The sequence below is a fragment of the Nesoenas mayeri genome (genome assembly GCF_963082525.1).
Source record: "Nesoenas mayeri genome assembly, chromosome: 6".
In the NCBI taxonomy this organism is placed as follows: domain Eukaryota; kingdom Metazoa; phylum Chordata; class Aves; order Columbiformes; family Columbidae; genus Nesoenas; species Nesoenas mayeri.
In genome coordinates this window covers 594,500-605,879 of record NC_137545.1, presented here as the reverse complement: position 1 = coordinate 605,879, position 11,380 = coordinate 594,500, and the positions used below count along the sequence as shown (strand labels likewise).

The following is an 11,380-nucleotide window of genomic DNA, read 5'->3' as shown; positions in this document are numbered from 1 at the left end:
GCACACGTGTGCTGCAGCATCCTGGCGTGACAGCAGCGACACACGCGTCTCCCATGTTGCTGTCCTGATGCAATTAAAATATTTCCTCCTTTATTTCCTCCTCTGCTCCTGCTCATGCCCCTGCCTGTAACAACGGGTGCGAGGTCTCTGCCCCAAGCAGGCTTGTGATTTCTGCAGTTTTGCTCTGAAAAGCCGGCACGCTGCAATCCGAACTCACCCTGGAGCAGCTCCATCGGTCCCAGCTCTTTCTGCACACGCCCTCTGAAAACAGCCGAGGCTTTTTCCTGACTCAAGAGAGAGAATTGAGCAATAAATCCAAACCTTCTGCTCTTAAAACCTCCTTTCGGTTAAGCAAGTCTCGGTGTCACGTGTCAGGTGATGAAGCGCTACGTTTCGTGCAGGAACAGACCTCGACCTCTCCCCGTGTCCGCAGCAGTTGCTGTTCCGTACGCTTCACTGGGTTCAGTGTCTAAGAATAACAATCTTCCCTTAGCAAAGGGACTTTTTAAGCAGAAATGCGCTGGGAAGGCAGGAACAATTTCTGCATCTTGTTGCAACCCAAGTTCCCAGCCTTGGCACGGCCAGAAGGAGCTGATGTGCCCAAACGGCTCCATCTCTTTCACGCTATTTTCTCCTGCAGCCTCCAGTTGGCCACAACTTGCTAAACATCGCGGGCTTTAGTCTCCTGTTTATTTTGCATGTATCGTTTGAGCTGACACAACACAGCGGTGGTTGGGATGAGAAGGGTGGTCTGGATGCAACACGCTGGGTAATAAACCAGCGGCACAAGCGTTGTTTGCACATCCGTGCAAACTGCCTTTTTGTGGAAAATATTTGTTATTGTTACGACCACATGGACTTTAAAAATATGTTTAATGCTTGCATTTTAAGTGAGCGGAGAGATAAATGCAGAAGTGGACAGAATAAAATTACACATTGTAGTTCATGCTGAGGTTATGGTCTTAGGTAGGTTCTGAGTCAAGGACCAGAGGGGAATTTCTCTGTTGCAAAGAGAAAATAGCGATTTATTGCTAGCTAGAGCTGGTAAATGAAGCAAGCATGGTGATAGCTGGTAGCCCTGAAAACAAAGTAACGCTGTTCATTTCAGTGGGCAGAGGAAATGCTGCCATAGAAATGTTTCGTTCTTGTCCTTTGAAGGTGTAGGAGTTTGTACAGCAGAGCCTGCTTCTGTCTGCAGGACCAAAGTCTTGAAAGGGAAGGACCAGGTGAGGTCAGGACAAGCTTGCTCGCTGCTCACACAATGTAAAACGTACACTTTACAGAACGTATACATATAGTGCACGCATAAATATGCCTGTGTATTTTACATGCATTTTGTAAGATGTGTGCACGTAGGGAAACCAGCAGCTTTCTGGAGCAGCACAGGCCAGCCTGGTGGTGTTGATGGCTCATTACCGACCCGGTGTCCCGTGCAGGGTGCAGCTCCGGGCTTTATTTGTGCCTTTCATATTTTACAACACACCTGCAGGTGCTTTTCCTGCGCCCGGGTGCCTCAGAGCGCCGCTCGGCCTCTTTTGTCCAGCGGAAGGACCCGTCGCTGCACCGCCCCGGGGCTGCAGCCTCTGTACACGCCTCTGGGCCCCGCCCCCTGCCCGCGAGGCCCCGCCCCCTGCCCCGAGGCCCCGCCCCCTGCCCCCGAGGCCCCACCCCCTGCCCCCCGAGGCCCCGCCCGGCGCCCCCGCGTGAATCAGCTGATCTGCGCCCGGTACGGGGGGGGGGCGGAGCGCGGTCACGTGGGGTGCCGGTCCGTCGGTGCCGCCTCAGCCGCCTCAGGTGTTCCCGCCGCCCGGTCCTTCGCCGTCCCCCCTGAGCCGCGGCCCCGGGAGCCGCTCCGGCACGGCAGGTGCGGGCCCGGCTGCGGGGAAACAGGTGGGGAGGGCCTGGGTGGGGTTGTGAGGAGCCGCGGGTCCCCTTCCCCGCCTCGGAGGGTGCGCTGAGGGGCCCCGGGGGCACTCGGGAGCAGGCCCCGGGGGCACTCGGGAGCAGGCCCCGGCCCACCGAGCTCCCGTTGGACACACGGCGGCGGGGTGAGGCGCCGGGAGCGGGCCCGGGAGGTACCCGAGCTGGGCACCTGCGGGTTGGCTGCTGGGGAACGGGGGGCGCCTGAGCGTCTGCTGCATTTGGAAGGTGTAATTCCAAAATACAAAGAGGAGGAAGGGCTATTCAGACATTTTTAAGCCCCTTTGAGTTTGGTCAGTTTTAAATTATTGATTATGTGCTATAGCAGCTGGGTTTCAGCTGTGCTGTTTTGGCTGATACTAGGCCCTTCTTTGTTGTTTTTGTGGTTTGGTTTTGTGTTCCCGACTCCTGTTCTGTTACATCGTGTTTGCTACCGTCACTCATTTGCTGGGTCTGGTGTTAGAAGCTTTGCCTCCTCATCCAAAGGGATCGCTGCTGTCTTTTACTAGCAAGTTGGTTTGGATCACTCTGAGCAGATCTTAATCGAACAATGTTTAAAAACAGTGGTTGGTCCTAGTCAGTGCTGACCAAAACATAAGGACTTCTTGAGCTGGTAATGCATTATATATGAACCACAGTTGGCAATAATAAATGAGGTACATGTAGACAAGACTAATGTTGACAACGCTGTTTGGAACTGGAGGTAACTTCCTTCAGAACCTCGGTGGATAATCTTGTATAACAAACTTGCAGTCTTGGTAGTGTCATTTATCACTAAATATGGTGCAACAAGCTTATTAACAGTGTGTTTGTGAACGTGTCTGAAAGTTGTCAAAGTGTTTGTAGTATTTATTAACAGCAGCAGGTAAATAAGCACATGAGGCTGATGGGAGCCCTGGTATTTCTGGAAGTCAGGGCCATACTGGTTGTTCCTGTCGAGCACTGAAAGTAAAATGATGATGCTTATTAAAGAACAGTCAATGTCCAGTGAAGGACACAGGTCATGACAATAATGTTGACTCCACAGCAGCTATTGTGGTGGCATTTGATTTCTGCGGAGTTTGAATTCGCAGTATGGCATCAGTGTCACGTTAGTGACCATCTGTCCGTAACAAAAATCCATTTCATCATTTTGGCACTGGTTGGCACCCCTTGCTTTTATTTTCCCCTCTTGCTGAAAACATAGCAAGCCAACGTCTGGGCAGAGCAGGTGTCAGTGTCGTACTGACCTTCCGTACCGTGGGAATGATGGGTTGTGCCTGGCCCTTCGCTCCTAATAACAGTGCAGGTCATCTTAGTGGAAAAGAAATTATGTGTATGTAGTGCTGTACCGTAATATGATATAGAAGTGAAAATCAGCAAGGAAGATCGCGTATTCCTGTGGGGAGGAAGAAACTTTCTGTTCGTAATTACTTTTCTTGGTTTGTAGCTGTGACCAAATGACTTGTATTTTGTATTAGCTGTGAAATTTGAATAATGTGCTGTCTTAGGAGTGGATGAAAACTTACACTGAACTTGAGAAGGTTTTTAAAGCATCTTAAAGAGCTCTCGCTTGTGAAAATAAACCACTTTGAGTGTCATATTCCCCAATATGCATAAATGTCTAGTAATGCAACCATTAAGTGTAAGCTTTTGTGAAGAAAACAAAATCACTGTTGTCATGTCACTCCCTTTGTTTCTAGTCCATCCATATTGCAGGCTTCTTACTTAATAATTACATAAATCGTTCTTCAATTGGGCCTTGAAGGGAGATCTTGCAAAACAGCTAATCAGATGGCTGGCTTTCACTTTGTTTTGTTATCATCAGAAGTTTCCATGAGAATCACAGTCAATTTTTGTGCAGTTGAAGCTCATGAAAATGAAATAAATTCTTTGAGCCCTTAAAATAAATAAAAACAATTTTTTAAAAACCCAAACCTAAATTATAGAAGCCAAGAATTTTAAGCCTCGGTTCCTTGGTCTTAACTAAGTATATAAAATGTAAATGGTAGAATTGTTGATGTTTTGTTGATGCTATCAGAGCTCCCATCTCTTCATCTTATTAACTCATTGGATGTTTGTACGTGAAGCTGCAGCTTCTTCACAGAGGAGAGGTGCCAGCATTTTTGAGAGAATTAATTGTAACAAAAACGCACACACCGAAAAAACACAAACCAAACACCAAACCCCCAGAAACCAGAGAGGCAAACCCACAGGTGTCCTTTCTTGGAGCAAGAACACATCACAAACTTAGAAGTTCCAAAAACGTGCTTCCATTTTCCTGTGATGTTTCACTCACACCTCTGTTGCTGAACTGTTGTGTGACAGTTTCATTGTATTTTTGAGTCTTCCTCTGTTAATATTTTTAAAGTTAACTTTTTCAGTTGAAGGAGAGACAGAAGTGTCTCGCAAGCATTATCTCTGCTGAGGAGTGTGCCACAGTGTGTATCTGTTACTAGAAAGTAAGCTCTCTTTCAGCAAGGTGTTTATGACTTACCACACTACTATTCTATCATATTAATTTTGTTTCGTATTTTCATGGCTCTTCATCTTTTTGTGATCTGTTCTTTGCCAACTCTGAAGTGTAAATCACTATTTTTAGTGTCCTGTATTTGGGAAACTGGAAATGTTAGTTATGATGCGTTGCTGTTTCTGTCTATAAAGGTCTGCCTGATACTTCGTTATTCACAGCAGTCAAATGAAAGTGTGGGAATTTCTGTTAGTTATTTCAATTCTTTATTAACTTGATTACTGTTTCCAAGTGTGAATCAAAACTTCTGCATGCGAGTTACAGGTTTGCATATATTGTCTGCTGTAAACAAGCCTGGCCATATTTTATTGCTATTTTCTTTATGTAAGAGCTTCACTCCACTTCCTCAGGATCTTTTCTTGGAGATGTAGTCTTAAAAGACTGTTATATTAAATAAATTATTTTCTGGTTTTGTTTCGGTGGATATCAGACAGCAACTATAATAATGCAAAAGTCTAAACAATTTATGTATTAAACATATTTTATTTGAATAAATAACATTATACACGTGCTTTAATGTAACTATCATTTTTATTCTTCACCCTGTAAGGCAGTAGATCTAGGAAATGACACTTCTTGCAACATTAAAAAGCCAAACAGATTGCGAGAAACAAAGATTAACTGTAGCTTTGTTTTATTACAAGTAATACTAAGGTATCTTCATAAAGATGGAAAGATGTGAGATTGAATTTGCAAAATTCAAAATCTGAAAGGATGAAAGCATCAACAGAGCAGCTACTTTTTTTCTCCTTGGTTTCCATGGTCTTAGTGAATTCTTAGTTGCCTCTGTGCATTTCTGCACGGGCTTGAATAAAACTGTGCCTTTCCATGTTAATATGTGCTTCGAGTTGGGAACATGCTGGTGAATTCAGCTCTTCACCATTTTCTGCTCATACAAATCTGGTTACCTTATAAATGTAGCTTGAGCATAGAATTCTGTATAATGTTAGACTGAAAACTGGCTGGTTTGGTGTTTCCTGAGTGGCACACTGAGAGGTAGAGATTGAGGTTACTTTGTGCCTTTGAAAGAGGTTTCGTTCAGTCTGTCCTTACACTGCACCCATTGTGAGAGGAGTGGGTAGGACGAGTCTGGCTATTCAGCGTTTGTCTGCCAGCTCCGTGGGAGCGAACCAAATACTTGTACCCTCCTCGTGCTGGGGAAACGCCACTTTATTTAACACAGCATCTAAAGCTTTGCTTTTTGGTTTTGTTGGTGGCGTGGGTTGGGTTTTTTGGTATGTTTTAGATTTGATATTATTTGCAATTAAACGGGTTGTGTTTTTTTTCTGTTTTGCAGTTTGTGGCATTTCTGTTGTTCCTTTAAAGAGAAATGATCGGGTGGTGATGGAGTGCTGCCACTGACAGATGGACTTACAGGACAGCAGGTGAGAACGAGCAGCTCGGTGCAGCCGGGGGCTCCCTGCGATGTGCCAACCCATGATCACCCTGTACAGTTATTCTGTGTTGTCAGCACACTCGTCGTGTAGCTTAAACTAAAGGGAAAAGGAGGAGTAACTTACCTTAGTTTCAGCTCTGTCTGGAACACTTAACGTACTACAACAGCAGCTTCTTTCTTAGGTTAACTGTTGTGACTTGGGGAGGGATATCCGTAGGCTGGCAACTTGAAAGGCATGTGCTCTGGCGAACAGCAAATCCTGTCTGTTACCTGCCCTGACAGCTGGGATTTGGGATCAGTAGCCCTGCAGTAGACTCTTCTTTTGCTCCTTGTTTCCTACACTGAGATACCTGACAGTTCAGGTGTTTTCAGAGTGGAAAGTCAGTGTCTTGTAATAAATGCGGGTATGCGAATGTCCACATTTGTCTTACGCTGCTCTCTGAAGACTTATTAAATGGATAAAAGCCCAAATATCAAGCTTTGGACTGAATTTAATGCACAATATGTTGACAAACTCTCTATTTTATCATGTTGTGTTCTTTGCTGTGCTTTGCCCGTCTGAGTAAAACCTGTCTTCTGATTTTCGGTAAATGCCCTAACAGTGATGGTGGATTTCTGTAACTTTTCTTGGCCTATATATTGCTCAATTAGTTCCTTTTAAATTTACGTTTATTCTAAACACAAGTCCTATGCCCTTAAAGCGCGGGGTGGACTCTGAATTTTAATGTTATGTATGTTGCTTGGATTAAATTGCTTATCTGAATTTTAGAAGACTTCTTGACTGTCGCATTTTTCTAGACAAAGATTGCCATTCTGTCAAAGCTTTTCTTGCTGCCTTATGTATTTGCCTTCACAAGTACACGCAAAGCTGCAGGAGCTGATTTGTGTGGGGAGTAAATGACTTGACTGTTGGCAGATAAGGAGCTAAACCTACTTTTTCCTGCATGGTGGATGTTCCCTCCACATCCAGGGGCAGAAATGTGTGTTAATTTGATCTCCTCGCTGTGAGCAGCAAATATATAAAGCTTATATCAGTTGTGAGTAAATGTGTCTTTAAGTGTACAAGTGACAAGATCAGCTGCCTTTCAGGCAGTAAAGTACAAATGAAAAACAAAGGTAGTGATTTCAAATAGAAAATACTTGGTTTTCATTTAAATAACATTGAAATTAAGATTATTGCATTGTAAATGAAATATGTTGACTTCCTGAAATTAAAAGTAATGCCTGAACTACTAAACCTTTCCTACCTGTGTAGAAAGCAAACTGTGTATTACTGAACCACGGACAACGGCAAGCTGATTCTGTATTTCCTCTGCTCTTTCTGTAGCTCAGGAGAGGCAGAAGGAGCCAAAGAGAGAGGCCTGGTCTATGTTTGGAAGGCTGGTTCCTGCTCCGTGACCCCAGAAAGGCTCCCAGGCCTCTGCGGAAAGACTGTGTTGCAGGCAGCCCTTGGAACACAGCATGGCTTGCTGCTAACAGAAGGTGAAAAGCTTTTGAAAATCAAAGAGCTGAAGCAGTAGCAAATTTTACTTATTGTCAAGTTTTCTTCTTCTGGATTATATTTTGTTCTGTGTCATACACAATTATTAAATGTTTATATTTTTTTTAACTGCCAGTTCTTAATTTTAAGTTACTTAAAGCCATGTTTGAGTAGAAATTATATATGTGTATTGTCATCTTTGCAATTTTTTTTTTTTCTGTATTTCTTGGTAAGGTAATCTGAGCCATATTAACTTAAAATGATGTTTCTTGTGATGTACAGTACTGCAAGAGGTTCTTTTGATGTGTAAGAGCTTTGGTTTCTCTGTGCTTCTGGAAAAACATGTAACTAGCAGATGCACTAGAGTGAGGCTTGGTTGGTAAGCAGTTTGGCACTGGGAATCCAAAAAAGTGTGTTTGCGTAGCTTGGTCCTTCCTTGTTACTGCTCAGTGGGAAAATAGTTGTAAAGAATACACTGCAAGTTGCTACTTTGACTCTTTTCTGGTGGTTTTTGAAGGAAAGATAATTTAAACTTTTAAATGAAACCTAGCTTCAGAAAAAGAAAGTTACAGGTGATCTGCGAGCCTGCTATAAGCGCCTCCTCTCTCGTTGTGTTGGTTGGAGTTCATTAGACTCATGCTGGTCGGTTTGTGTGTTTGTTTCAGGTGGAGAGGTGTTCAGCTTTGGAAAGCTGCCCTGGAGATCAGGACTGGAGGAGTCATGTGCTGGGAGTCCTGTCTTAGAAAATACTTTGCTTGGGCATCGCGTTATTACAGTGGCAGCCGGCAGCTTCCATAACGGAGCTGTGACTGAAAGCGGTGTGGTGTACATGTGGGGGAGCAACTCTGCTGGCCAGTGTGCAGTCGCTGATCAGCCGTGTGTGCCGGAGCCACAGCCCATCAGTATTTCTGATTCCGAAACCAGCCCTCTGTTGTCAGTAAGGATTTTGCAGCTGGCATGTGGAGAGGAGCACACGCTGGCCCTGTCGCTGAGCAGGGAGATATGGGCTTGGGGGAGCGGCTGCCAGCTGGGTCTCATAGCGACGACGTTCCCGGTGACGAAGCCGCAGAAGGTGGAGCACCTGGCAGGCCGCATGGTGCTCCAGATCGCTTGCGGAGCGCACCACAGCCTGGCCCTGGTGCAGTGTCTTCCCGCGCAGGAGATGAAGCCTATCCCGGAGAGGTGCAACCACTGCAGTCAGCTCCTCATCACCATGACGGACAAGGAAGACCATGTCATCATTTCAGATAGTCACTGCTGCCCGCTGGGGGTAGCACTGTCTGATAACCCACCAGAAAGCCGTGGCTTCTGTCCTTCCTCGGAGACCCCAGAAGGCAAAAGTATAACAGGTAGCCAAAGTGGAGACTGTCAGAAACCACTTGTGGAAGAGCATACCCTTGTTGCTTTAGAATCTGATAGAGCAAGCGTGCTTTCCAGCAACAATGGGCACGAAGATGGTGGAATTTCTAGCCCTGGAAATGTTCTGTTCCCAGAGAAAAAAGAAGTGAAAGAGTACTTCGTCGGTTTATCAGATCACTCATTAAATGAGAACCTGGAGAAAAACATCTGCACAGAACCTGAGCAGGTTGGTACCCAGTAGCAAGCTCTTCATCTGCTGCAACTCTTGTATATGTGACAATGTTACTCTCTTCACAAACGAAAAAATGTCAGTTTAGTTTCTACAGTTTCAAAGTGTTTCTTCTCTGTGATGGTTCTCAATTTTTAAGGGAAAGAGCTCTTGTTCAATATGAAGCCTTTAAGCTGAGCAGCCTTGCCAGTGCTCTAGTCTCTCCAGAACCGCGTAAGCCCATTCCCATTCTCTAGCAGTTTCATGGTGCATGGGTTTCCTGCTTGGGCGGGGCAGGAAGCTGCTACTTGTCTAATTTACCTTTAAGGTAAGACTTTCTTTGCTATATGTGGAACAAATCCCTCAGAAATCGAATTTCTCGATCAGTTAAAAACTCTTGACGCAAGTAAAGATTGTAAAGTGTTGACCAGAAGACTTCTAGTGTTAATCATACAGAAGTGGCGTAAACTTACAAACAGGGATGGGAAATACAGAAGTGTTATGTAGATTTTTAATTTTTTTTTATAGTTACTATCAGTAATTCACAGTTATTCTGTGAGATAAATTTCACGGTGCCTAAAAGCTGATTTTTTTCTTATGGCCTCTGATTGGGGCGGAAAAAAAGTAGTATTAAAACCAAAACAAACTGTCCAGTAGCTTGGTGATTCAGCAAAGTTATGTTTTCTTATTCTGAGGGAAACTTATTTCAGAGTGCTAAACGTTGTGTAAATACAGTTGTTGTTCTTTTGCTTATTTGAAATTAAATCCCTTTTTACATTTGTTTGCAAAGATCCTTTTCTTTTTTCCCTTGGTAATTTCAAAAAACCAGACCCACAGTCTCTTATGGATGAGCTACAAGACAACTGTGCCAGATAAAGCCCAGACCACGCAGAAATGGTGCTTGGTCCTACCTTAAAAAATGTGATTCTGAGGAACAGATGTACATGCAAATATAAAAACCTTCCTCCTAACGTCTCATTCAGTATAGCACATAGTTTGAATAGTGAATGTGTTTATCATCATCTTACTGTTATGTGCTGTCTGTTAATTTTGAATTTTCCTTTGGTTTTAGCCTTCTCAAGAAGAAGAACTCGGTGCTTGTATCCCTGGCCCTCCAGGTACCGGCACATCTGCCTTGAACAGCTTGGTGGCCTCTTGCGCCTCAGCAGTTGGCGTGAGAGTGGCTGCTACGTATGAAGCGGGAGCGTTGTCCCTGAAGAAAGTCATGAACTTCTATGGCACTTCTTCAAGTGAACCAGCATCTCAGTCTGCTGGCGGGTCCCCGGGGCCTGAGGCTCTGAAGGACAGTCGAGAAGAGCAGGTCAGGCTGGAATCCATGCAGGGGAAGAAGAGTTCCAGCTTAGTAGACATCAGAGAGGAGGAATCAGAAGGAGGGAGTCGGAGACTTTCGCTGCCCGGCTTGTTGTCACAAGGTAAGGAAGCACTCTGGGAAATCCAAGAGCCTGGAAAAGTTATAGTAGTGTGGAGGTTTATAACTGAAAAGAAAACACATTTATTGAGCATAATCACCTACCAAAGGTATTTATGAACGATAAACCATATCTTAGGACTTGAAGGCGATGGAGGGAGTGAAGACTAGCAGATGCTGCGTGCCAAGAAAACCAAAAACATAGTGGCGTGAGGAATGTTCTTTATTGGTCAAGTAAGGTGAAGCGGACACATGGTAGTAGTCTGGGCATCTTACTGCAAACCAACAGCAAACTATCTTTCATATAGGTTGCACGGCAGATAAAAATCCGGAGCCTGTAATCCCTACTGCACCAAGCTGGTTTTGAGCCAGGGACCTAGAAATATTCCAGTTCCCACTGCCAGACTTCAAAGTTAATGACCTTCCCTCATAGATTTCGGGGTTGTTAATTGCTCTGAATGGATGGGTGCGTAGTTTAGTTCTATAGTGATCTTGGATCTGAGAGGAGACGTTAGGCAGTATTGAGATCTTTTGTTCACTGCAAGGGTATATCTTCTTTCAAAACATACCTTTTTTGTTGTTTTTATAATGTATACTTTGTTTTGGTTCATTTGCTTCAGTATAACTCTGTAGTTCTCATATGCCTATTAACCTTTAATAGCTGACAACAATTGAGATCTGTCTCCTTTTAGCACATACGTTCTGTGTATCAATAACCTGTCAGCCTTTGCTCTCAATCTTCATTAAGACCTCTTTAAGAAGCCTTGATCAGTTATCAGATGGTACCGTTACTGTGTAACACACAGGCTGAGTGGTACATTTCCCCAAAATGATGAGCCATTTTTTCAATCTGCTTTCAGTTTCTCCAAGGCTTCTCCGGAAGGTGGGGCGAGCAAAAATGAGGACAGTAGCTCTGACTCCAACCTACAGTGGTGAGGCTGATGCTCTTCTACCTTCTCTAAGAACAGAGGTGTGGAGCTGGGGAAAGGGGAAGGAAGGACAGCTGGGACATGGCGACGTTCTGCCGAGGTGAGATCCCACTGATAGATGTTTTGAGTAGGTCACTAGGAAATACGAGT

At 44.5% G+C, this 11,380-nt stretch overlaps 1 protein-coding gene across 1 annotated transcript in view; it reads left to right on the top strand.

Annotated features, from left to right (window-relative positions):
• Positions 1 to 1,780: 1,780 nt before the first annotated feature.
• Positions 1,781 to 11,380, top strand: part of ALS2 (alsin Rho guanine nucleotide exchange factor ALS2) — a 32,652-nt gene continuing 23,052 nt past the window's right edge. The window contains exons 1-6 of the mRNA XM_080346761.1: positions 1,781 to 1,864; positions 5,727 to 5,814; positions 7,153 to 7,307; positions 7,971 to 8,890; positions 9,945 to 10,305; positions 11,162 to 11,330. Of these exons, the coding sequence (XP_080202887.1) occupies positions 5,795 to 5,814; positions 7,153 to 7,307; positions 7,971 to 8,890; positions 9,945 to 10,305; positions 11,162 to 11,330 (1,625 nt within the window). The 5' untranslated portion in view covers positions 1,781 to 1,864; positions 5,727 to 5,794. The remainder of the gene's footprint in view (positions 1,865 to 5,726; positions 5,815 to 7,152; positions 7,308 to 7,970; positions 8,891 to 9,944; positions 10,306 to 11,161; positions 11,331 to 11,380) is intronic.